This window comes from Microcebus murinus, chromosome X (assembly GCF_040939455.1).
Source record: "Microcebus murinus isolate Inina chromosome X, M.murinus_Inina_mat1.0, whole genome shotgun sequence".
Lineage (NCBI taxonomy): Eukaryota > Metazoa > Chordata > Mammalia > Primates > Cheirogaleidae > Microcebus > Microcebus murinus.
This window is the reverse complement of record NC_134136.1, coordinates 92,618,233-92,645,866: the sequence shown is the minus strand read 5'-3', so window position 1 is coordinate 92,645,866 and position 27,634 is coordinate 92,618,233. Positions and strand designations below refer to the sequence as shown.

Below are 27,634 nucleotides of genomic sequence, written 5' to 3'. Positions count from 1 at the left end.
TAGCTAACTTTATGTCAAAGCATAAAATAATCTTTGAGTCAAGATATGTCCTAGAGACAAATTAAGCTCAGAAAACTGTTCTTCATATTTAGCTATTGGCATGGCACCTAGGAAATTAGAATTTATCAACTACTATTAAGCCCCTTCAGTTCTTAACAGAGCTGTTTTTGACATAGTGAGCTTTTATTTTCCTGAATAAGTTTTTCAAGGTTTCTTTGTGGTAGTCTAGGGTTTTGTCTGTCTTGCAAGGTTGCAATCTTTAATAAAGCCATCATAATGGCATATGGCATGCTCTGGGGTGGTCCCTGTAACATAACTGGCAAAGGCAAGGCAAAGGCAGGTAGAAACTAGCAGGGAAGAATGCTCTAACACTTTCAACCAGAATCAAAGGAAATTAATACAAAAGGACAGGTTTTTAAATGGGAAATCTTCATTTAAAAAGGAAATTAGAGACCCTTGCTAAAAATTAAAAGAACTTCTTATGTCACATATAGCTTTAGTGACATTTTTCACTAAAGGAGGAAAGAATAATGTGTTTGTATATAAATAATGTGCAGTATGCATGTGTGTATGTGAACACACATGCATATATAGTTAAGTACACTATCTCATATTACATACCTCATTTCCATTTTATTTCCATATATGACCTGTATTTCATATGGATAGTTACTGACTATCAAATGAGACTGTATAACCATGACTGTAACCAATTAAAACATAAATGTGCAGGGAATTGACAAAATGATGAATGTAGTAGTGTGTTAGAATGGCGATTTCCCCTCTTACTCTTACAGTTCTACAAAGCTTCATTATTTTAAAAAGTAGGATAAAAATAGTTTGATTCTCTTGGTCTCAATAAAGACCCAGTAGGAAAATGAAATCATACACATTGGACCAATCCCTGAAAGGATAATATGTAAAATTTAGCCAGACACGTTAATAATAGAATATGTGACTATGAGATTTTGTAATTTCACTTGCAAATTTCACTTTGGAGGAGAGAAGAAGTCAGTAGAAGCTAAAATTGTGAGGTTCAATTTATGGTTAACATAGTACGCATAAGGAGATTTTTGCAATTCAAAGAAGGTATTCCCTATTATGAAAGCACATAAATATTACTAATCCCACATCCCAAAGCTAGCACAAATTTGTGAAAGATCCATTCATCCTTTTTAAAAAGATGAGTAAATGTAGTGACCACAGAGAGAAAGAATGGCTATACCTTTTCTTCCCAACAACATGAATTACTCTATATATTTTTTAAAAATATAGATATCTATGCCTTCTATAAACAAGGAAGCAAAACCCCAATTTGGAAAACGCAAACATAAAACATAAAGTAAGGGGCAATTCTTTGATTTACAAAGACATGAGATTTCCTTCAATATCAGTATCTTAAGCATTTAAAATATGATCAGACTTAAATTTACTTTCTCAAGAATGTATCTAGTAGCCAAGGGAGGGAAAAAGTCACTAAGAGCCAAAGCAAAACTTAGCAAACACACACATAGTACCCTATCTTCCACTGAGGTTCCACTGGTGAAGACTGCTCGCTCCCAGGACCGTTTCCTCTCTTTGATGGATTAATTCTATTAGTGTTTCTGTATTTCCCCGCTGCTCCTCTCTTCTGCGTCTGATGTCAACCAAAGCTCTGCCTTACTGGCTCTCCATCTTCTACTAGCTTCTAACTATTTAAAAAATGTGAGGCTGAAAAGAGGCACTAAGATAGGCTCAAACAGACCATAAGCACTACTCACCTGAAGCTTCAAGCTTCACTGAAGTCCTCATAAGCATCTTCTTTCCCTACTCTAGATTTTATTCCCCAGACTTCTTACTTTTTGGTATTCATCTTATCATGATAGCAAATTTCAGTGTTTGTTACCTTTGAACCATACTTCCCTCTTTCCAAAGCTACTTCCCCCTATTAGTTATCATCCTGCAACAACTGGGTCATCCCACACAACCCACTGTACAGCAAGGGGCCAAAGAGCATCAGCCGCAATCTTCCAGCACTTACGACCAACTGCAGGAACTAAAAGGCTCCCCAGCATCACTGAATGTTCCCATTAGGCCACTTATGAGTGAAATGGCTCAGATCCTGAGCTTTCAATCTAAGGGGAAAGGCAATCATGGGTTGGGTTTTTGGTTTGGGGCTTTCATTTGTAATCAGGGACAGGGCATAAAGGGCATTAAAGCAGAAATTAAACAAACACTACCTGGATCTTGGTCTTGCTTTGAGACTGTTGGAATCCTTAGGAGTTGCTGAAACAAAGATTATTTGTTGTTTGCTTAGGTTTCATTTCTGCAGTTAAACAGGTTTATATGCAGCACCTGGGCTAGTACAGAACACATCAACAGGTAAATGTGGAATACAAATGTCCACGTGGAGAACTTGACCACTTCCACATTGTCATGATTTTTCTCATTTTAAGTCTAAAGCTAAAACGCCAGCATACTTTTCCTTTTGTCCGAACACTATCTGAGAAGCTATTCTCAAATCCAAGTTGATTAATGAAGACATTCCAGTATAAAAAGACAACCCTTGTAAAGGGTTGTCTTTTTATATAATGATGGATTCACACTTGAGGGTTTCTTGGTCTATCATGATAGCCTAGTAATAGATTTTGAACCAGTCTCCCCTGAAGGCTAAGAAGAAGTCTATCTGACTACACATTTTTAAAAAATATACTACCAAAGCAGCAAGGCCACAAGAAAGCAAAGTTCCCACAAGTGGAAATGAGCTATGTAGCTTTTCCTATAAGAAAATATTCTCTGTGTCCCACATCTCTGTGACCAAATCATACAGAGAATATTATGAAATAAAATCATTAAATACTTTGTCAGCCATATGACTTTTCCTCATCAAATTTAAATCACAAACCAACTTGCTCACTACCAACACCAATGTAGTCCTCTTTCCTATCACAAGCTGTGAAGACTAATTAGAAACATTTACAAAAATATTAATCCTCTTTTTATGTTTTCAATGTTTTCCTCTATGGAAGACAACTTTAGGAACCAGTATCTACGCTATGGTTTTGCAAATACTGTAAATTTTTCACCATCAAATGTCATAAAAATTCATAGGAAGAGTGCTGAGGAACAAGGAAAACATAATTTATTTGTTTTCACAAATTCTTCTGAAAAGAAAATGTCTCACTGCCTTATCCCATCCTTGTTTACATTGCTCCAAAGATAAAAATCCCTCCGTGGTGCAGAGCAGCCTGACTTTATGATGATCATTAAAATCCCTGGGTTAGAAAAGCAGGGCAGAAAGGAGAGCTGAAAATCCTCATAAATGCTAACAAGGCACAAAGCAAACTACTGATATATATATTCCCTTAGATGTGGTCAGCCGCAGAAGAGATGCCTTTCTCCCAACCTAAGCATTCTGGCTTGTTGTAGTGAGAACACAGGCATCCTCTGGCTTCACATGACTGAAACACTGCCACAGCCCTGGAAAGCACGGAGAGCCCAAGGAGTCAGAGTCCCCCTCTTGCCCATTATTGTGCACCCACACCTGGATACAGATGGAAAAGTCCCTCCCTCCCACCTGCAAAGCCCAGGCAGCAAAGAAGTGAGGCTTAAAGGGCAAGGGGCCTCTTTCCCCACCAACAAGGCTGCCTTGGAGCTGGGTGGGCAGAGTGTGACCAGACTCACCGCAGAGCTGGGGTAGCCCTCTGGGCAGGCTGCCTGCGGCTGGCTCCGTGGCCCTCTTCTCCCTCAGGCCCCACTGCTTTCAAGAAATATGTGGGTAGGAGAGGTCCCGGCCATGTTAAAATACCGTTCCCCAAACCAGACCACGGTGACTGTTAATTCCTTTGTCAACTGCCATTATCTTTGCCTTTTTGCTGGTGTAGGAATGGGTGTGGAAGGAGGGGTGAGCCCTGCTGGTGAGAGATAGACAGACAGACAGACAGACAGATAGATGGGGTGAGGATGTGGATGAGCAGCAGACAGACAGGGCCAGAGACCAGGCCAGGAGTCCTGAGGCCTGCGTGGTCCTCCTGGCCATGACACTAACTAGCTGTTACCTCCCCCAAACTTCATTTTCCTAACCTACAGAATGAAGACAATAAAAACACTGCCCTTTTCTCACGGGGACAGATAAAAAGGTGAAGGTTCTTTAAAAACTGAATGTATTTGCATTTTAGAATTGCAAAACATTACTGTTGTAGAAGAATAAATAAAGCTCCTAGTTTTTCAAGCTTTGGAGATCTGGTTCCTTCTAGGACAGCAAAGGAGGTACAGGTGGGAACAGGTAATGGAAGGAGAGAACTGCTTTACCCCAGAAAAACCATGGAGTGATAGTTGGCAATGGAGCAGCTGCTAAAATCACCAACATCAGTCTGAAGACTGCACTGGGAAGGTGAGCTGACTGAAAACCTCAGCATGACCCAGACGCATCAAGAAAAAGATTTTCTGTGCAATGGGCTCTGTTGAATTAGGCTAGAATGGGATGTTGGTTAAGAAGTCTCTTAGATTCTACTAATATATACACTTTCAGCAATTAAAAAGGTAAAGGGTATATGAAAAAATATTTAACAAGGAATGTCTCGATTCCCTGATAACATAATACCACCCCATCTATCACCCAGCACATCATCATCATCGTCATTATTATTACCAACTGTGGGAGGGAAGGGCGGGGAGATGCTTCTCCTTCCACTTGCAAAAATATATCCTAGGCAGGTCTTGGTAGGTCTCCACAGGTCTCAGCCTAGAAAAAGCTGAACACTATTCTAGTTAACTCCTCTATCATCCTCCAAGCCTCCAAAAGTCAGACTTGGTTTTTGGAGCATGTGAATATCTGCAAAAATGGCAAGGGTGTGTTGTGCTGTGAAATCAAGCAGACGCCAATGAATGTATCACACACAGCTTCTCGTTTAGCTGGACAGAGGGAAGAAGAATGACAACTTCCTGGAACATTCCAGGCATGTCATCTTTCCAGGAAATGGGAACAGGAAGAGAGAGCAAGCCTAAAGTTAACCCTCCAAAAAGGCAGCAACTGAACGGAGGTGAACCGTCCACATGGCACAGCCAGCCACCCAGAATTCTAAATCACCACCTTGCAACTCTTGTGTATCCCACTGGGAATCCAAACATTGCCCAAGAAAGAAGATATTAACTATGCTTGAGATGACATCCAGAAAGGGGTAGCAGTGGGAAGAACAATTCAGAAAACATACAACATGTTCCCAGGCACAGCGTGACACAAATCCAGATATACTTCACATACTGTGGCACACCTGTTAGGTTTTGTTTGGTGATGCCATATCCTAGTCAGTGAAGGAATGTCAAAAATGAGATCTAAAGCTCAGGCTCCAGTGAATACTTGATCTCATGCTAAGAACCATAAAAAATAGGAGGAGTTATGATCCTTAAAGACTGTTGGAGAAGCTACTAATTTAACACTCCAAATTTAAATGGCTTTTGCTAATACCATAACATGAAATTTCCCAAAACTGGAATGTATCCACTTTAGCTCCAGAAATTAGAGCTAGAAAAACTGACTTCAGGCATTTGGCCTACACTAATAGAGCATTTCACCCTATGATGAATGGACCCAATCAGTTTCAAAAATCAAAATTAAGCTTGGGAATTCCCACTACTTTTGGAATCACAATTGATCTACAATCTTAATTTTCTATTTTGTAGCATCACCTTCTAGAGGTAGCGGTTCCCAAAATAGGCTAAGCACCAGAATCACCTGGCAAGCTGCCTGAAAATACATCACTGACACCAATCATATATTCTCATGCATATATTCTCTCTTTCCTTGCCCCTTTTTCTCTCCCTCCCCCAACTCCTTCCTCTCCTTCTACCTTCTCTTTTAAGTTTTGAATGAGCTTGGTATATGGAAAATATTATATCACCGGGTAAGCTTCAACATTATATTGATTCCTCTGCTCCAACTGTAAACAAATAAGCCTGGGGTGATAGCTAAGTAATCACAACAAACATGATCTACTTATTAAATATGCAAGAGAGATAACAGTAAGAAGGAAAGCAGCAACTTCGTTCATGTCCTCATAAGCAGAATTCCAAACAGTAATACCTTCCATAGCCACTTTGTTTTTAACTAGGTTTATTTTGGTTCAATGATGGCTTCATCGAGAAAGAGCTGAGGACACAGGCCCAGCTATCCTCCATGGCTCCACAGACACAGTTTTGATTCTCCAAGAAACTAGACAAACACAACTATTATTTTTCTCCTTGGTATCCACTCCATGTATAAGCACATATACTTGCTTTCCTGGTGGTGAAGCATAATGAAAATATTTGAGATTTTTGCTTTGGAAATGGAAAATAACCAACTCTAGGCTTCTAGTTGATCTATCCTATCAGTTCCTTACCCTACACAGAAACCCTAAGGGCTTGTTGAAATCATTTTACCTCCAAGCCTTCTCAATTTTACACTTAGTAACAAGACCCTAAATTCACACTAAGTAATCCTTTCAATGAAACTTAAATTCAGAACTTAAAAAGAAATTACCTTATTCTCATACCTGAAAAGAAAAAAAGGATAAAAAGCCAAAAAGTTTCCTTATAATAAAACACAAGACAAATATTTAGAGAGAAACACACTATCATAGAGGTAGCAATCTTCTACTCACTCAAGGTTAGTTTTCTTAATTACGAATAATTATATAAAAAGTATACGAATATGGTTTTCTCCTACCTGGCTCCTCAGACACGTCCTTCGGTAAGGCTTCGTTGGTAGCGCTTTTCAAAGCTAGTGGTGTTTTGTTTTGTTTTTAAGGAACAAAAAAAAGAAGGGAGAAGAAAAGAAAAAAAATCTATAAAATTTTTATTTCTGAGGCATATTACATTAAAACAAAGAATCCCTAGTCATCACAAAAAACAGAGCTTACAAACCTCTATAAGTTGCTAAGCATTTACTAAAACAAAAAAGACCTCCTGGAGTATGGAAACAGGTGCACTTCCTCCAGAGAGCAAAGATATATTTTCAACTTTCCAGAGAGCACCTCTAGTGGTTGGGAGGAATATTACCAGGAAGTATCAGGAATTTCCCCCTCTCATTTCTGACACCCAGACCAATGACATGAGAATCCCTGGGCATGAAACCCAGGCTTCAATATTTTTAGAGCTCATCTAGTTATTCCACTGTGCAACCATGGCTAAGATCCACCAGTCAAGAGTGCAATCTGAGTACATACTATTGCAATGTCCAGTTCTGTCTGCCTCTGCTGAGCAAGTATTTAAAGAGAGAGCATACAATTACTGATTCTTGGAAAACTTATTTTTCACATTCAGCCCCTGTACAATGCTGAATCAATGGCAGATATCAACAATAAAACCTGAAATAGCTTCACTGATTTTTGGTCCCTTCAAATAAGCTTCTCATTCATGGGTAGCGAATCAATATCAGATAACAGAATACTGGCTTGAGACTTCGACAATTTTGGTTCTTGTCCAAGCTCTTTTTCTTAATAACTAAGGAAATGATTCATACTGCTTGAATTTCAGTTTACTCATCTCTAAATTTTGGGTGATAAAACATACCAGCCTCCATTCAGTTTTGTGAGGACTGAATAAGACAGTGTATGCCAAAGGACCTAGTACATTATAAAGCATTATACAATGTATGGGGATAAGCGAGAGGGTCCCTCCTACACTTCTAGATATTCTCAGGCCAACTCATCCCTGTGCTTGATGGCAGCTCTAACGTGGAATACTGTGCTGCACTGAATCTCAGCCACCCAGTAAGATATGCAAATTGTAGCTGGCTCCATACCACACCTCCACGCCCACAAAGCCACCTAGAAACAGATAAAGCCCAGAGACAAAAGCTCTGTCTGGAAGAGAACTTTCTCATGGATTAGACTTCTGTGCAAATATGCATTTACATTAATGTCCTGGGATCACATCCGCCAGCATAAGACCGTTACAATGTAAAATGTCAGAGTAGCCTGCGGGTCAGCAGTGACTACGGGGGCCAATGAGTTGTAGGGCTTTGGATATTCAAGCTAATGCTACCACTTTATGAACTACTGTGTTGTGACAACAATTTTAACTACTTAATCTAGACAATGTGTTTACATACTGAGAGCTGTCCTCATATGCTCTAGAAGCTAGGCATTCCAAGAAAGTGGAAAAGGAAACAGAAGTAGAATGTCCTCAAAGGAAGAAAACTCATTCTTTTCATACCTTGCTTGTCATCACCAGTCACATCTTGGGTAGGGACAGGAAAATCAGCCATGTCTTTAACAGATGCCTTCTTTGAAAAGAAAAGCAAATCAATCATACAGGTAGGAATGGAAGTTAAGTGACATGCACATACAATGAAAATGTTTTAAAAGCTGTATTTCTTGCCAACATTTCTGTCCTCAGTAAACCCTGACATTTAACAGTAGCTTATGTTTTTAGGCTCCTAGTGAAGTATAAGTTAATTTGTATTGACATTTTTACATACACAGAAGAAAAAAATAATGATTCAGATCAAGGCATGTGTATTAAATCTGAATCTGCACTGGGATTCAGCCAGAGAATTGCACAGTATTTGTCTATTCAGCCAAGAACAAACCTGTACTTTACGTATCTTTTCACAAACAGAGAGAAGTTCCGACAAGTGGCCCCATAATATGAGTTGTTTGCCAGGATCTGTCATGGAGAGGGTATCCAACCCTGATTAAAAAATAACCTCCTTGCTAAGGAATAAGAGAATTTTATTGATGAGCTGATCAAAATTTTCTCCTAACTCGCATATGGGGGAAGTCCTCACTTATATAACACTAATAAGATGAATACTCAAATTGATCAAGTATGAATTAGTTTTAAATTATTTAAAATCTTAGTATAAATTTATTTCCTATAAACTCTCAATTAACATTCTAACCATAGTTAATAATAATGTATGGTATACTTGAAAACTGCTAACAGAGTTGATCTTAAATGTTCTCACCACAAAAAAAAATAAGTATGTGAGGTGACAGATGTGTTAATTAGCTTGATTGTGGTAATCATTTCAATGTATACATATTCCAAACATCATAAATATATATAATTCTTATTTGTCGATTATAGCTGGAAAAGAATATGCACACTAAGGTCTGTGATAAGATTAACTTAAAGAATAATATATGTTCATATTTACTTTATATATGCAAACTCTGGAAAGATATATAAGAATTGAAGGGTGACTCAGTAGATGGAAGAAAGGTTTGAGGAAGAGGATTTTTCACTATATGCCCTTTGATATTCTTTATATTTTAACATATTCAAAAATCAAATACATTTTAAAACTTAAAGGAAAGAGAGTAAATTCCTGGAGCTGTCCCATGCTCCAAAAGGTTAATTGGTTTACCTCCTTAGAATGCAAACAATCCCAGAGAGATAAGCAGTACTTTTGCTTTTAAACTGTTACAAGGAATGAGGTTAAAGTACTACTTCAGAGGAACCTGACTAGGATTTTACAATTCTCAGTCAGGTAATTCTCGGCATTATAACAAAGCCTCCAGATACAATTTCCCATTCAAAGTCTACTATCTCCAATAAAACAAACAATGTATAATATTTGAACAGTACATTTCTTTTATTGCCTTTTCCCACCTGGATTATAAATCAGACCCCTTTGAAGAAGAAGATTATTTAGGAGTAGACAATGTAGATAAAAAGAAATTTTTAAAAACTGTTCAAAGAAATTAAATATCTAAATAAATAGAAAGACATCCCATGTTCATGCATTAGAAGACTCTATATTATTAAGGTGGCCATACTCCCCAAATTGATCTACAGATTCAATGCAATCCTTTTTTTCTTTCTTTTTTTTTGGGGGGGGGGGCAGAATCTGACAAGCATGTCCTAAACTTCATATGGAAATGCAAGGGAGCCATTCTATTCTAGCCAAAATATTATTTAAAAAGAAGAACAAAGTTAAAGTACTCACACTTCCAATTTCAAAACTTACCACAAAGTTACCATAATCAAGACAGTGTGGTACTGGCATAATCATAAACATAGAGATCAATGGAATAGAATCGAGAATATAGAAATAAACCCTTAGATTAATGGTCAACTGATTTTCAACAAGGGTGCAAGACGATTCAATGGGAAAACAATCGACTTCTCAACAAATGGCACTGGGACAACCAGAAATCCACATACAAAAAAATTATTAATAAGTTGTATCCCATCCTCAGAGCATATAAAAAAATTAACTCAAAATGGATCACAGACCTAAATGTAAAGCATAAAACTATAAAACTCTTAGAAGAAAACATGGGAGTAATTCTTCATGGTTTTTTATTAGGTAATGGTTTCTTAGCTTTGACACCAAAGCACACGAATACTTACAACTCAGTAATATACAAATAATCCAATTTTAAAATGGACAAAGGACTTGAGCATACACTTCAGCAAAGAAGATATACAAATGATTAACAAGCATATGAAATGATGTTCAACATCATATTCATTAGGAAATTCAAATCAAAACCACAATGAGATATCACTTCATTCCACTAGGATGGCTAAAATCAAAAAGACAGATAATAGCAAGTGTTAGCAAGGATGTGGAGAAATTGGAACCCTAATATACTGCTGGTGGGGAAATGTCAAATAGTGCAGATGCTTTGGAAAGCAGTTTGGTGGGTCTTCAAAACATTAAACACAAAGTTATGATAAAATCCAACAATTCTACTCATAGGTATAATATATATCCAAGAGAACTGAAAACCTATGTCCACACAAAAATTTGTGTATGTATGCTCATAGTAGCATTATTTATAATGCCAAAAGTGAAAATAATCCAAATGTCTATCAACTGAGAACTTGATTAGAAAAAAAATGTGGTATATACATACAATGGAATATTATTCAGCCATAAAAAAGAATGAAGCACTGATATATGCTATGGCATGAGTGAACCTTGAAAAGGTCACACTAAGTAAAAGAAGTCAGTCACTAAACACCACATACTATATGATTCCATTTATGTGAAATGTCCATGTTAGGCAAATCCAGAGACAGAAAATAGATTAGTGATTACCAGAGGCTGGCAGAGAGTGGGGAATAGTGTAGGGTTTCTCTTTGGGGTGATGAAAATGTCCTAAAATTATACTGTAGGTCTAATTTTGGTTCAGCAACTGTCAATATACTAAAAAAATATGAATTGTATACTTTCAATGGATATGGTATGTGATATATATCTCAATAAAGCTGTTTTAAAAAAGAAAGAAATCCAGTATATAAGGAACACTGCTGAAATTATAAACTGTAATTCTTTTTTTTGTATGTTGCATGCTTTTATTTATTTTTTATTTCAAAATATTAAGGGGGTGCAAATGTTTTTGTCACATGGATACCTTTTATAATGCTTATGTCCATAACCTGAATATGTGTACTGTACCTGATAGGCAGGTTTTACGCCTCTCCTCCTACACCCCTCCCTGTTTCTTGATTTCCAATGACCTTTACATCGTATTATATAATCTGTAATTCTTGACAGATAAAGTACACGGTTACAACTCTGCTGCCTTTAGAAAAAGAGGCACTGCTAAGCAAACTTCTCATGCCCTGAGACTTAAATCAGCCACAGCTTTGTTCACAACACCAACACCTATGCTAGCATCATTACTTACAGGGCTGGTACCAAAATTGACATAAACTCCATGCGTTCATGATAGAATAAAAGACTAGTAGAAAGCCTGTAGTCCCAGCTACTCAGGAGGCTGAGGCAGGAGGATCTATCGAGCCCAGGAGTTTGAGGTTGCTGTGAACTAGGCTGCCGCCACGGCACTCTAGCCCAGACAACAGAGTGAGACTGTCTCAAAAACAAAATAAAACAAAACAAAACAAAAACTAGTAGAAAGAACAGTGAGTAACAGCTTAGAACATGAAATATTTAATCATTAACTCTTAAAATCTGACATAAACTTCTTGAATGGTGAAATCATCAGTTAACTCTATTACGTTGCCTTTGAATTCTATTTACTATATTCACTATCTAAAAACGTCCCACCTTCAAAAATAAGAGTTTGGTTGGAAAAGAGGGGTTTTTTTTGTTGTTTTGCTTTCTTGCATGGACATGCAAAAAAAAAAAAAAAGAAAGAAAAGACTAGGTAGTTTTTAACCTCCCTTCCCCAAGGGGGCCAGTTAAAGTGATACAGAAGTATATAAAACTAGCTGCCCATAATGTCCATAAAAGTGAACATACATAATCTCATCAAGGACATCTGCATGCTCGCGTGCGCATATGTGTGCGTGTGTGTGTGTGTGTGCGTGCGTGTGTGTGTGTGTGTGTAAAACAGACTTTATGGCCGCCTGCATTATTTCCTCTTCTTTCGTTTTAGACAGATGATAAATGACTACATGGAAAAAGCAACATGAGTCAGCAACATAATTTCTACAAAAAATAAGTATTATTTGTTTCTTTTATAAGGACAGAGACCATCTAAGACCATGGTAACAATGTGTTTATATAGAAAGAAGAAAAGTTTATGACATTTTTAAGAAAATCACCTAACCACCTCATAATTTTATACAAGCAGGGGAGCCATCACACACACAAAAAAAGGCAACTGTGTCAGAGAGCAATAGAGGCATCCATCCTAGCTTAATAAGCAAAACTTTCTAGATGCTGCCAGAAGCCCCAAAGTAAACTAAGTGCCATCCAAAGTGGCAAACTATTATATTTGCTTCTTCATCATATGCATTCTGTAGGAAAAAAAATGTTAAAAGCCAAAATTCTTCAAATACATAACCACCACTCTTCCTGAAATCACTTTTCTTTATATCTTTTTCCCATGAGCAGAAATCAGCTGAGGAATGTACTATGAAGGCTACAACTCAAAGAGGAGAAGAGCAGCAAAGAGAGATGTCACTCAAAAGGGCACTGGAGATGCAGGCCAGACTGGGTCACAGGCGAGCAGGGACGTCATCAATAACACACACTAGAGGCATGAGAGCCCCGTGGGAGAGAACAGATAATCACACACAGTCACAAGAAATTAAAGAAATGTCCCTGTATCCTCCTTCTGACTTCTATCATCCTGCAATGGTATCAACTAGGGTCAGAGGACTCTATTTGGAGTCTATAAGTAAATCTCCATTTATTAAACATTTCTGGTTTCTTTTTAGGAAAGGGACAGCAGGTATCCTAAGTTGTCATCATAGTAATCATAATGGTGATGATGATGATAATGATAGAGGTGACGATAGCATTAACCATAATGACTCTTGTCTATTGATTCACAGCTAAAGATCACTAAGCACTTGGCTAAGCCCTTCCCTCAATGGCTCAACATTGGGGGTCATTCTCCAAATTTCTTTTGGGGATCATCCAAATCAGTCCTCATTTGCTTCAAAAGCTAAAAACCCTGAGGGAGCTCTGAATGTGATTTGGGATCCTCACATAAAGTTCTCGAACCTCTTCTCAAAACTGTTCTGGTCTATTATACTTTGTCAATGCCCAGCTAATAAAAATACAATATAATAAATTGTTTGCTAGGGAATTAAAGTTTGGTTGAAGTAAACAACTTGGCTAGTATTTTCTGGCTCACTATGGCAATACCTAAAAATTTCACTGTTAGAAGGTCTAGAGACTATATTACTTACTTCACCAAATCTAGTTTCAGGGAGAAAAGAAAAAAATAATTATAGATACATGTGTCTAGATTTGAAAAGCTAAGCCCCAAAGGAATGACCAAGTATGAAGAGAAAATGTTATGAAAGTTCATTTTCCAGAGTTTTTAAAGAACATAGGCTAATGGATTTAATTCTATACACATCCTTATTTATTACCATACAAAGATCTTTTACCTCCATCCGATTCAAGTCACGGGGTTGTTGGTTTGCTGGTAGTGACTCCGAATAAGAATCATATAATGCACACTCCCGCTTGGGCTTAGGAAAAGCTAAGAAGAAACAAAAAGAATATATAAGAATATTTACTACAGCCACAGTGGCCAGTGTTTCCCATCAGCTTTTCTATGTTCGTTAAATAAACAACAAAATCAGCTGGTTCCTACAGTCCACGTATGGCACTAATGTTCAGGTAGTATTTTAAGTTCTTTACATACACGACCCCATACTTCTACTATCCCCACTTTACATGCAATGAACCTAAGGAACAGGGAAGCTAAGCAATGTACTCCAGATCATACAGCTGTCAAATGGAAAAGCAGGGACTTGAAATCCCAGCAGTTCAAGGGTCTGTGCTCTTAGCACTTTGTATTATATAGCACAGTAGTCCTCTTCCACATTAACCATCACTATTGCAATACATAAGTTTTAACTATGCTACTAACATGATTTTTAAATGTAGTAACTATGGTGATAGTTTGAATACTATAAATATTAACTAGAGAAATTAGTCATTTTAGGTATTGTTGGAACTAAATAGGCAACATCTTATACTGATGTGTGCCCAAGATAACTTCATGGAATATTTATCTCTTTGGTTAGCAAGAATGACAAAAATAAGAGTATAAACTCTTTTTGATTTATAACAAAGAAATATGAATCATGTTATGGGTTTCTTCCAACATACAACAAATGACAGGAGCTGTTATTTGTGTAGCTGAGCTAATTAGCATGAGGAAAAATCATGCTACTTGGTAAGCTAATTACTTAACACCCAGGCAAGGTCTTAGAAGCAGATTCTGCTTCACTACTTTGTCACAAAGTAATTAGGAAAGAAATATCTCAACAGCTAGAAAATTTGTCAATATTCTGAAAAGGAAAAGCAGATTAGAATAGATAATAAACAGAAGCTACAAATCAAATTTGTCAAGACAAGCTAATTGGAAAATCAAATTTTAATGCAATGGTTTTAAAAACAATTTTGAATCAAATGTGAAAAGTGGATTGGCAGTATTTTTTTCCTAAGCCTGAATAAGTTTTTATATTTTATTTCAGAATATTATGGGGTTACAAATGTTTCAGTTACATGGATTGCTTCTGTACTGCTTGACATAAAGTTGTAAGTGTAACCAACAGCCAGATAGTGTACACTGTACCCATTAGGTATGAATTCACCCATCTACTCCCCCCACACCTGTTTGATTTCCACTGAGTTTTACATCCTATTGTGCACATGTGTGCTGTTCAGTTGGTTCCAATTTAATACTGAGTACATGTGGTGTCTGTTTTTCCATTCTTTTGACACTTCACTTAGGAGAATGGTCTCCAGTTCCAACCAGTTTGTTACAAAAGGTATTAATTTATTTTTTATGGCTGAGTAGTACTGCATGGTATACATATACCATGCTTTATTAATCCACTCATGTATGGATGGGCACTTGTGTTGATTCCACATCTTTGCGATTATGAATTGTGCTGCAATAAACATTTGAGTGCAAGTGTCTTTTTGATAAAAAGACTTTTTTCCTTTGGGTAAATACCAACTAGTGGGATTATTAGATCAAATGGCAGGTCTACTTTTAGTTCTCTGAGGAATCTCCATACCATTTTCCATTGAGGTTGTACTAGTATGCAGTCCTACCAACAGTGTATAATTGTTCTTTTCTCTCCACATCCACACCAGCATCTATTATTTTGGGATTTTTTGATAAAAGCCATTCTCACTGGAGTTAGGCAATATCTCATTGTGGTTTTGATTTGCATTTCCCTGATTATTAGTGACGGTAAGCATTTTTTCATATGTTTATTGGCCATTTGTCTATCTTCTTTTGAAAAGCTTCTGTTCATGTCTTTTGCCCACTTTTTAATAGCGTTGTTTGATTTTCTTTCTTGCTGATTTGCTTGAGTTCTTTGTAGATTCTGGTTATTAGCCCTTTATCAGATGTATAGCATGCAAATATTTTCTCCAATTCTGTAGGTTGTCTATTTGCTCTGATGATTGTTTCCTTGGCTGTGCAGACACTTTTTAATTTAATCAAGTCCCATTTATGTTACGTCTGTTGTTGCAGCGATTGCCACTGGGGTCTTCTTCATAAATTCTTTGCCTAGGCCAATATCTAGAAAAGTTTTTCCAACATTTTCTTCTAGAATCCTTATGGTTTCATGTCATAGGTTTAAGTCTGTTATCCATCTTGAATTAATTTTAGTGAGTAGTGAGAGAGAAATATGGATCCTGTTTCAATCTTCTACATGTGGCTATCCAATTTTCCCAGCCCCATTTATTGAAGAGGGCTTCTTTCCCCCAGTGTATACTATTGTCTGCTTTGTCAAATATCAGATGGCAATATGTGGATTGTTTTATATCTAGGTTCTCTGTTCTGTTCCATTGGTCTATGTCTCTATTTTTTGTGCCAGTACTATGCTGCTTTGGTTACTATAGCCTTGTATAGCTTAAAGTATGGTAAAGTGATGCCTCCAGATTTGTTTCTTTTGCTTAAGGTTGCTTTGGCTATTCATGATCTTTTCTGAATTCCCCACTCAAGAGGTATAGGCTTGCTGAATGGATAAAAAAAATACAAGCCAAGTATGTCCTGTCTGCAGGAAACACATCTAACCCACAAGGACTCATTCAGACTCATGGTGAAGGGATTGAAAAAAATATTCCATACAAATGGAAATCAAAAGAAAGCAGGGGCCGGGCGTGGTGGCTCACGCCTGTAATCCTAGCACTCTGGGAGGCCAAGGTGGGAGGATTGCTCAAGGTCAGGAGTTCAAAACCAGCCTGAGCGAGATCCTGTCTCTACTAAAAATATAAAGAAATTAATTTACCAACTAAAAATATATATACAAAAAATTAGCCGGACATGGCGGCTCATGCCTGTCGTCCCAGCTACTCGGGAGGCTGAGGCAGAAGGATCACTTGAGCCCAGGAGTTTGAGGTTGCTGTGAGCTAGGCTGACGCCACAGCACTCTAGCCCGGGCAACAGAGTGAGACTCTGTCTCAAAAAAAAAAGAAAGCAGGGTTAGCCATTCTCATATAGCATAGACTTGAAGCCAACTATATAGTAAAGAAAGACAAAGAGAGTGATCATATAATGGCAAAGAGAACAATGCAACAAGAAGATATAACAGCCTTAAATATCTATACACCTAACAAAGATGCACCCAGATTTCTAAAGCAAACCCTACTAGATCTAAACAAAGTGATAAACAATAGCATCATAATAGCAGGAGATTTTAACACCCCGCTGATAGAGCTGGACAGATCCTGTGAGCAGAAAATAAACAAAGAAACACTGGACTTAAATGGGGCTAGAGCAAATGTGCCTAACAACATTTTCAAAACAATCTACACAAAAACTACTGAATATGCATTCTTCTCATCAGTACATGGAACATTCTCTAAAACTGATCACACTGTAGGCCACAAATCATGTCTCAACAAATTCAAAAAAATAGAAATTATACCATGTATCTTCTCAGACCATGGTGGAATAAAACTAGAAATCAACTTCAACAGAAACATGTACTTCTATACAAAGTCATGGAAATTAAACAATCTACTCCTGAACAATTATTGGGTCAAGGAGGAAATTAAGATGGAAATCAAAAGATTCCTAGAACTAAATGACAAAGTGGACACAAGTTATCAAAATCTATGGGATTCAGAAAAAGCAGTCCTAAGGGGAAAATTTATAGCCTTAAATGCCCCCCATCAAAAAGACAGAAAGATCACAAATCAACAATCTAATGAATTGTCTCAAAGAACTAGAAAAGGAAGAGCAAATGAAACCCAAACCCAGCAGAAGAAAATAAATAAGGTCAGAGCAGAACTAAACGAAATTGAAAACAAAAAAAAATAATGCAGAAGATTAATGAAACAAAAAGTTGATTCTTAGAAAAGATAAACAAAATTGACAGACCTCTTACTAGATTAATCAGAAACAGAAAAGGAACAAAATAAGCTCAATCAGAAATTAAAAAGGAAATATTACAACTAATACCACTGAAATATTTAATACAAAATATCATCTGTGAATACTGTAAAAATCTCTATACACATAAACTCGAAAACATTGAGGAAATGCACAAATTCCTGGAAACATACAACCTCCCAAGTCTCAATCAGGAAGAAATAGAACTCCTGAACAGATCAATAGCGAGCAACAAAATTGAAGCAGCAATAAAAAATCTTGCAACAAAAAAAAGTCCTAGACCAGATGGTTTCACAGCTGAATTTTATCAGACCTACAAAGGAGAATTGGTACTCATGCTGCAGAAATTATTTCATAACATTGAGAAGGAAGGAATCCTCCCCAACTCATTCTATGAAGCAAGTATCACCTTGATACCAAAGCCAGGAAAGGACATAACAACAACAAAAAAGAAGACTACAGACCAATACCCCTTATGAAAATAACTGCAAAGATTTTCAATAAAATTCTAACAAACCTGGCCGGGCGCAGTGGCTCACGCCTGTAATCCTAGCACTCTGGGAAGCCAAGGCAGGTGGATTGCTCAAGGTCAGGAGTTCGAAACCAGCCTGACCAAGAGCGAGACCCTGTCTCTACTATTAAAAAAATAGAAAGAAATTAATTGGCCAACTACTTTATGTAGAAAAAATTAGCCGGGCATGGTGGCGCATGCCTGTAGTCCCAGCTACTTGGGAGGCTGAGGCAGGAGGATTGCTTGAGCCCAGGAGTTTGAAGTTGCTGTGAGCTAGGCTGATGCCACGGCACTCACTCTAGCCTGGGGAACAAAGTGAGACTCTGTCTCACAGAAAAAAAAAAAAAAAAAATTCTAGCAAACCGAATTCAGCAGCACATCAAAAAAATAATCCACGACGACCAAGTGAGCTTCATCCCAGGGATGCAAGGGTGATTCAACACACATAAATCCCTAAATGTGATTCACCACATAAATAGAAATAAAAACAAAGATATGATCATCCCAATAGATGCAGGAAAAGCATTCAACAAAATTCAGCAACTTTTTATGACAAAAACTCTTAACAAAACAGGCATAGATGGAACATATGTCAAAATTATAAAAGTCATATACGACAAACCCACAGGCACCAACACAATGAATGGGGAAAAGCTGAAAGCATTTCCACTTAGAACTGGAACAGGACAAGGATGCCCACTGTCACCACTTCCATTCAACATAGTGCTGGAGGTCCTGGCCAGAGGAATCAGACAAGAGAAGGAAATTAAGGGTATCCAAATGGGGAAAGAGGAAGTCAAACAGTCACTTTTTGCTGGTGATATGATCTTATATGTAGAAAACCCCAAAGATTCTGCCAGGTGACTCCTAGAATTGATGAATAAATTTGACAAAGTCTCAGGCTACAAAATCAATATACACAAATCAGTAGTGGATTGGCAGTGTTTTTAAATCCTTCCCCACCTACCCACGCCTACTAGGGGCTGAAATGCTAACATCCCAGAGTATCAGCTACCACATTGAGTTGAGTACAAGCACCTTAATTTGTTCATCTAATTACTCTAGTCTGAATTTCACTGATATCAAATGAGGCAAACCATGGGCCCTGATGATTTTTCATTTTTCTGACCATACCTGGTGGTCTGTTTCCTTGATAAACACTCAGCAAAATATCTTTCAAAGCACCATTCCTCAAACCAGCTCCAAGAGCAGTTTAAACCAATATAAGATTTCTTTTTGTAGTCTACCAATTAGTGCTTTGACTGGAATATTATGACTCATGCCTTATCATGAGGGGGTCCTGCTGGGTAGAAAGCTGACACTTTCAAGAACTACAAATGTCATCAATTAACTGCTAAATTTCTGTACAATGTGTTCACATCTGTCTAGCTCCACCATCACCTCCCCAGTGTGAGACCCCCACTGCTGCAGATTGGACTGCTACCATAACTTAGTCTTTTGGTTTTCACCCTTTAAAACCTGTTCTCCAGACACCAACCAGCATGGTCATTTCGAATAGCAAATATGATTGTGTCATTTCTCTACCTAAAACAGGTCATTGCCCATGATCTATTCCCTACCTTCCTCTTCAGCTTCATTCTGTCACCTCTCCCCTGGCTTTGTACACTCCAGCTACCTGTGGCCTGGATATTCCATTCATCCTGCTTCTAAGCCCCTTCTCAGTTGCCTCTCTAGCACATCCCCTGTTACCCCCTTCTTTACCCAAGTAGTCCTTAGCTCAGCCTTCACATCATAGCCTAAGCATTTAATTAAATTTTCCCTAAGGCCAGGCACCCACTAGTTGTGAATATATTTCCCCTTCATAGCACCTACCACTGGTTCCAATGACGTCTATCCTCTACTTGCCCACAAGTGCCATGCTACAGGGTAGGAACTCTGTTTTATACAGCATTCTGACCACAGAGAATAATATGTTACATCTTGTACAGTAAGTACTCAATATTTTTTAACAAACTATATGGTAAAAATTTCTACCAGAATCCACCCAGTTACCTAGACATGAAACTATCAAAAGGCTCATGGCTAAGCCACCAAGTAAGTAATCCAACTTATCCTTCCAATTCTGGCCTTTATTTTTTACTGTTAGGGAAAATGGACTATTTCTGTAATTACAAGTAAAATGGTATCAGATACAATTCCTGTTTCATTATTTTATTGAAAACAAGCTTGTATAGTTTTGAATACATGATGCTATCGACTAAATTTATACTCTTCACCAATCCTGTCAAAAACTGGATTAGATTTTTTTAAAGACTGAATATAGATCAATTAGAAAAATGTTGGAACAAGAATAATAGCTAAGTTTTTTCAGAAAATCTAAATGGGATGCCATAAAAATGAACAAAAAAATGAACAGGACCACTCATATTTTGCAAAGAGTCTAAGATCACAGATAAGATCCAGATGATTCTGACCATTTTCTTGAGCTTCATACAAAAATAAACATGGGTAATAAAGCATTTAAAAGTTAACTGCTGGCCGGGCGCGGTGGCTCACGCCTGTAATCCTAGCACTCTGGGAGGCCGAGGCGGGCGGATTGCTCAAGGTCAGGAGTTCAAAACCAGCCTGAGCGAGACCCCGTCTCTACCATAAAAATAGAAAGAAATTAATTGGCCAACTAATATATATATATATAAAAATCAGCCGGGCATGGTGGCTTGTGCCTGTAGTCCCAGCTACTTGGGAGGCTGAGGCAGGAGGATCACTTGAGCCCAGGAGTTTGAGGTTGCTGTGAACTAGGCTGACGCCACGGCACTCACTCTAGCCTAGGCAAGAAAGCGAGACTCTGTCTCAAAAAAAAAAAAAAAAAAAAAAAAAAAAAAAGTTAACTGCTGGCCGGGCGTGGTGGCTCACGCCTGTAATCCTAGCTCTCTGGGAGGCCGAGGCGGGCGGATTGCTCAAGGTCAGGAGTTCAAAACCAGCCTGAGCAAGAGCAAGACCCCGTCTCTACTATAAATAGAAAGAAATTAATTGGCCAACTGATATATATATGTAAAAAATTAGCCGGGCATGGTGGCACATGCCTGTAGTCCCAGCTACTCGGGAGGCTGAGGCAGTAGTATCGCTTGAGCCCAGGAGTTTGAGGTTGCTGTGAGCTAGGCTGACGACACGGCACTCACTCTAGCCTGGACAACAAAGTGAGACTCTGTCTCAAAAAAAAAAAAAAAAAAAAAAAAAAAAGTTAACTGCTAAAGCGTCAAGGTTTGCTAAAATATACTGTCACTGAGTTTGATTGGGTTTTATAAGGTCTCTCATGTTTTCTGTTAGAACTATATAATTATTATTTAAGATTAATCCCACAAGCCCTGGAAATGATGTGCGATTTTTGTTTAATTGAATTATATGTGACAGATTTTTCAGTTGTTTCTGTATAAATACATGTAGGCAGTCTCCATAAAAGACCAGGAAGAAATGAGGGGCTCCATTCCAAGGGAAAGGAATTGCCTCTTGATTGGCTCTCTTTGATAGACTCCCCTCTATTGAATAAGCAAATCGAAAGAAACCAATTGCAGCAATACAGTAATTGAGGGCTTATTTCTCTTCTGTTAGCACACTTTTAGTTTAGGGCTTTCAGATTTCTAAAAATTCTATCAGTAACTTTTGAAACAGTCCATGAAACACTTGGACACCTACAAAGTGACTTCTCTAACAAGTAGTCACAACATGTGCCATAGGTTCCAGGGCTGCGTGGCATTTGAACAATAAAACAGCATTAACCAAGACCCCTAGATGGAAAACCAAGTATGGGCAAGGGAGATGAGGTTACCCAGGATTCTCTCCAGGACTTAAAAGAGGACACAGTTAAGATATTAAATATAACTAAATAACCCTAGAGCAGACCTTGGTCCTTTGGCCAGCTGTTAATTTCCTTTAGAGAGAGACAAAAGCCCCATGTGCCCCCGCTCCTAGGAGAAAGAGTTTCTGTATGACTCTGCACTACCTTGGTAATGAGAACCATGCAGGCACCAAGATAGCCCCCAAATGTCAGTGTTTCTTTGCCTCACTCAAAGAGAAACAGAAACAAAGAAAGTAAAGAAGGAGAGAGAGAGGAGAGAGAGAGAGGAGAGAGGAGAGAGAGGGGAGAGGGGAGGAGGGGAGGGGAGGGGAGGGGAGAGGAGAGGAGAGGAGAGGAGAGGAGAGGAGAGGAGAGGAGAGGAGAGGAGAAGGGAGGGGAGGGGAGGGGAGGGGAGGGGAGGGGAGGGGAGGGGAGGGGAGGGGAGGGGAGGGGAGAGGGGAGAGGGGAGGGGAGAGGGGAGAGGGGAGGGGAGAGGGGAGAGGGGAGGGGAGAGGGGAGAGGGGAGAGGGGAGGGGAGGGGAGAGGGGAGAGGGGAGGGGAGGGGAGGGGAGGGGAGGGGAGGGGAGAGGAGAGGAGGGGAGGGGAGGGGAGGGGAGGGGAGGAGAGACGAGAGGAGAGGAGAGGAGAAGAGAGGAGAGACAGGACGGGAGGGGAGGGGAGGGGAGGGGAGGGGAGGGGAGGGGAGGGGAGGGGAGGGGAGGGGAGGGGAGGGGAGGGGAGGGGAGGGGAGGGGAGGGGAGAGGAGAGGAGAGGAGAGGAGAGGAGAGGAGAGGAGAGGAGAGGAGAGGAGAGGAGAGGAGAGGAGAGGAGAGGAGAGGAGAGGAGAGGAGAGGAGAGACAGAGACGAGACAGAGACGAGACAGAGACAAAAATAGGAAAGAGAGCAGTTTACTAAGCTGCTGAATTACAAGCTAATTCCATGAGGGTCTTCCCCAGCCTCTAAGGAAGGGCAGCAAGCTAGAGTTACAGCTGTGGGCACAAAGCAGCTATTATTAGCAAAATCCAAGTACATAAATTAGTAGGTTTTGCTTTCTGAACTCTTCCCTTCAGATATTTTATGAAGGCATTTGAAGAAGATCCCAGGATGGGTCACTTAGCACCAACCATAAGCTTGGTATCTTCCCTTTGGTTGAGCCCCTACCCCCTCACTACCTAACACAGAAAATGACAGACTTTTCATTTAAAAGAGTCAGCAACCCCAAGACTGACTTAGATAAGACATTTGTCACTTTTAGTCTGGTGTCATCATGAAGAAGGGATTAGAGATAACCTAAGGCCTCTTCCAGATCCATCACAAATGTATATTCTATTAATGAATAGTTACTGTTTCTGTAGATACTGTTCCCTCTTGCCAATAATCACCCATGACTAAGCTCTCATTTCTTTAAGAGTCCTTCCCTAAAAAGTGAGAAAGGTTGTTGAAAGCAACAATTGTTTCTGGACCCTTTCAATAAACGCTTTACTTCTCTAAATAATAGAAATCAGAACAATGCCCACTCCCTTTGAAAAGGGCAGGAGACACTATTAATTTTTCCAATCTTCCAAAGGAATTAATACAAATGTTGTATACATTGTGCCTCTTTCCTATCTAAGGAATTCAAAACAGTAGTTTGAGGGTGACTGCTTTGTTGAGGTGAAATACAAAAAGAGTTCCGTTTCAACCTTCTAGTGTGTTGGAATGTTCTATGTCTTTATCTGATTGTAGTTACATGGGCATATACGCATACAAAAATTCATTGAGTGTACATTTAAGGTTGCAGCACTTTGCATGTTTCTCTACATGTAGTTTTTAACTTTTTAATTAGGTATAAGAGTTCTATCCCATTTCATCGCCCAAGGCCACTTGGAGACAATGGGATATGCCTAAAGATGCTAAGTCAGCACTAGGCTCTACAAGATCTTCCTCTTCATTTCATATCAGCTGGGAACTCCAGTACTTGCCCATTTCACAACTGTCACAAAAGGGTCAGTGACTTTGGTTCAAATCCATCCAGAGGGCACTCGAATGAGAATAACATATGAGTCACACTTACCCAGATTAGCCCTATTACTCATATTATGAGATGTGAAAGTCTAATATCAGTTAAAGAAAAATAACTGTAGATATCAATGATTCCCCAAAGTGTCTGGACACCATTTGCAGAAACACAAGTTTCTCACAATGCCTAGAGAGAAAGTACCTAAGGTTTCCCATTTATGATGAGGACTTACCTGCTTGTAGGTAGTCTGGCTGCAGAGTTGGAGGCAGGCCCTCAGGCAGTGGGTAGCCGTTCTTCCGGGCCACAATGAGATGAAATGCAGCACAGAATTCAGGCAGAGTCAGGGCTCCATCGCAGTCAGCATCACTAAGCTCCCTGAATACAACACATGTCATGAGTACCTACTGTGGGACTTAGAGGAAAGTTACCCCGCCCAGACATGCAAACACAACTCCCAGGCTCTCTAGGGATGGCCCTGGAGCATCCCCAAACCCTCCTGGCCAAATCCATTTGAAATTTCAGGGGACTACTCAGAGGAAGAAAAATGTTGACTGATAGCATTGGCATCAGTGGCATTTTGTAAATAAAAATTTAAATTCTTCAGGTTCTCTCATTGGTCTGTTTTACAAAACTGAGGACATGGGACAAGAAATTGTGGCACAAAAAGAAAAGAGATGCCTGGAATTGCACAGTTAATTGACAGTCATTCAGTAACTGCAGGCTGCATGGTGTGGAGAGCCCCAGACGTGATGCTTAAAACAGGCAGAGAGGCCGGGCGCTGTGGCTCACGCCTGTAATCCTAGCTCTTGGGAGGCCGAGGCGGGCGGATTGCTCAAGGTCAGGAGTTCAAAACCAGCCTGAGCAAGAGCGAGACCCCGTCTCTACTATAAATAGAAAGAAATCAATTGGCCAACTGATATATATATATATAAAAAATTAGCCGGGCATGGTGGCGCATGCCTGTAGTCCCAGCTACTTGGGAGGCTGAGGCAGAAGGATCACTTGAGCCCAGGAGTTTGAGGTTGCTGTGAGCTAGGCTGACGCCACGGCACTCACTCTAGCCTGGACAACAAAGCGAGACTCTGTCTCAAAAAAAAAAAAAAAAAAAAAAAACAGGCAGAGAAAGGGTGGCCCCAGCCACTTTATAGTTGTCCCAGCTTTTATGCAGAAATAAATGCTTCAGAGCTCAGAAATAAATGCTTCATTTTTCAGCTTTAAAGGAAAACCTTGAACTTTTCAAGTCATGTAAATTTTTGTATCAAACTATTCTTTGCTTGAGAATTCCCCCCAGGAAAATACAAGTAAGCTCAGTAAATATCGACTGAATTATGTTTTAAGATAAAACTAGCAAATAAGGAAGACTGGAACCAGATAAGACAAAAAGGATGAAAGGGAGAGTCTCAAAAAGGCTTATCTTTGTTTCAGTCATTATTTCCCACTAAGAGGCACAGACCTATTTACTGAGCACAAAAGAACTAAGTAACTAAGACTCCATAAGCTCAACCATCTCTTAGGTGTACAGAAACCAAGTATACTTGTGTTAGGATAATTACAGAAATAAGACTCACACAAAATTGTTCTAGAAAGGTCTTACTATTTGAAGAAAAAGAAAATGTTTCTAAGGTAAGCTGCAATAACTTTCCTTTGGACCATTCACATCCCCCTCTCCAATTTAGAATGTGCCAGCCCTGAAATAGCTGTTCTCCCAAGGTGAGGAGTCAGGGAACTGCTTCAAACGCTGGATGCAGAAAATACCATTTAGCTTTCACGGCTATGTCTTGACAAAAAGATAGGAAGCCTCGTGCCGATAATGTTAAGACTGGGAATTCTGCCAAAACAGACTGTATTCTTTTCAAAATGATAATTTATTTTTTTCCTAGCTTTAAAATCTACTATAAGGCTTGTTGGGGGGTGGTGGGGAATGTCATACCAGAGTATATTGTCAAAGAACCTAAATCTGCCTCAGAATCCCAGATACCTTTGGCATGTACAATGATTATTGGAATAGCTTTTTCCAATAAAATGCACAAAACATGATAAGCAATTTTGAATCCTATCATAATTTTTATAAATCCTCATGCAAAAAGCTTTATATAAATATTCCAGTGTTTTAGTTATATATTTATAGCAGTATGATCTCCTGCCCAGTCTTAACTAGCTCATACATAGCTGGGAGTTTACAGCAGCACCAAGCATTTTCATAAATGCAAACAGAGCCATCTGGACCATCCATCCCAGCACAGCCCTTCTGGAGCCAGAGCTACGGCGAGGTGTGGTGGATGCCGCAGCTGCAAGTCTGAATTAGGCCCCGCTGATAAACACCGGCCAAATTTACAAAGCTCAGGGACAGAAAGAATAGTCAAGTTTAACCTGATGTCAAAATGTTCCTGGACCTTCTGTTCACTCAGCCTTATAAAACAATTATTAAGAATAGCTTTTCAATGTCCTCCGGTTACTTGCAGCACATCGAGTAGAAAAATTTGCAAATAAAATCTACAAGATGGAAAGTCTCATCTGTTCACAAATTGCCTAGACTGAAAAGGGGTTGAGATGGGGATGATAATTAGGAAATAACCTTTAAAATAATAGTTAATGCTTATACTGCTTAGTACGTGCTAGGCACTGTTCATTGTGCTTTTCATGTAATAACTTCACAGCAATGAGAATCTGAGTTCTATTCACTGTAAGTCCATTAAAAAAATCATTCAAAAGTTAAGTCTTTTAAAAAATACAAAGGTAGGAGCTAAATGCTGGGTATGTATGAATGATGGTATGATATTATGTGGAATTAATTGTACTTACCATATATAAGAGAGTTCTGGAATGGAAAGCTTTGATTTGGTGAAGAAGTTCTTGGCCACAGAACCTGTCAACAGCCATTGTTTATAAACCATTAATTGCTTATCTAGAGTAGCTTTTATATTTATATACCAATGAATCACCATTTTTTTTCATTCAGCAATCTCTACTATATAACCACAAACACATTTATTCCTCAAAGCAACTATGAATCATGGGACTAAAAGCAACATATGAGCAACTTTTAAAGAATATGTAAATTAGAATAGGGCAAATGAAGCAATAACACAATATCATGACAGATGCAAATCATATAAATTCATTCCTGCTTCATTTTTACCAAAAATCTGCAAAATTTTACTAAAATTCAAAAGATAAATTTCAAACAAATTTGACAAATTTCACATAGAAATTTCCAGTAGAAAAGTAATACACAGCCATGGGAGAAAACCAAGCAAAAAGAAGAAAATTAGCACCATTAATCCCACTACACAGTGATAAAGCAGACATCTTGGGAATGATTTTTGGTGAGATTTAAGATCTCTTATTGGCTCTTTGAGAAGCTTATCCAGGAAGCTTTCTTTATTCATTATAAATTTACCAATATCAATTGCAATCAGGCAATCATTCCATTTCACATGCTATGTAACTGCAAGTTCCAGCTGCACTTGAAACATCAGACCTTACTGAGATTGAATTTTTTATGCTTTCAGCTTTCAACACAATTTCACGGTTCAAAAACCTCAATTCTAATACAACAAGCAGT

At 38.7% G+C, this 27,634-nt stretch overlaps 1 protein-coding gene across 4 annotated transcripts in view; it reads right to left on the bottom strand.

Annotated features, from left to right (window-relative positions):
• Positions 1-27,634, bottom strand: part of REPS2 (RALBP1 associated Eps domain containing 2) — a 199,946-nt gene that overhangs the window by 73,267 nt on the left and 99,045 nt on the right. For 2 of the 4 annotated variants that reach the window (XM_012784716.2, XM_012784717.2), the window contains exons 7-12: positions 26,872-26,935; positions 24,302-24,444; positions 13,786-13,880; positions 8,176-8,245; positions 6,686-6,739; positions 2,220-2,265 (exon numbers count right to left, since the gene is read on the bottom strand). In XM_012784716.2, coding sequence (XP_012640170.2) covers positions 2,220-2,265; positions 6,686-6,739; positions 8,176-8,245; positions 13,786-13,880; positions 24,302-24,444; positions 26,872-26,935 — 472 coding nt within the window. The remainder of the gene's footprint in view (positions 1-2,219; positions 2,266-6,685; positions 6,740-8,175; positions 8,246-13,785; positions 13,881-24,301; positions 24,445-26,871; positions 26,936-27,634) is intronic. The other 2 variants (XM_012784718.2, XM_012784719.2) reach the window with 1 other exon arrangement.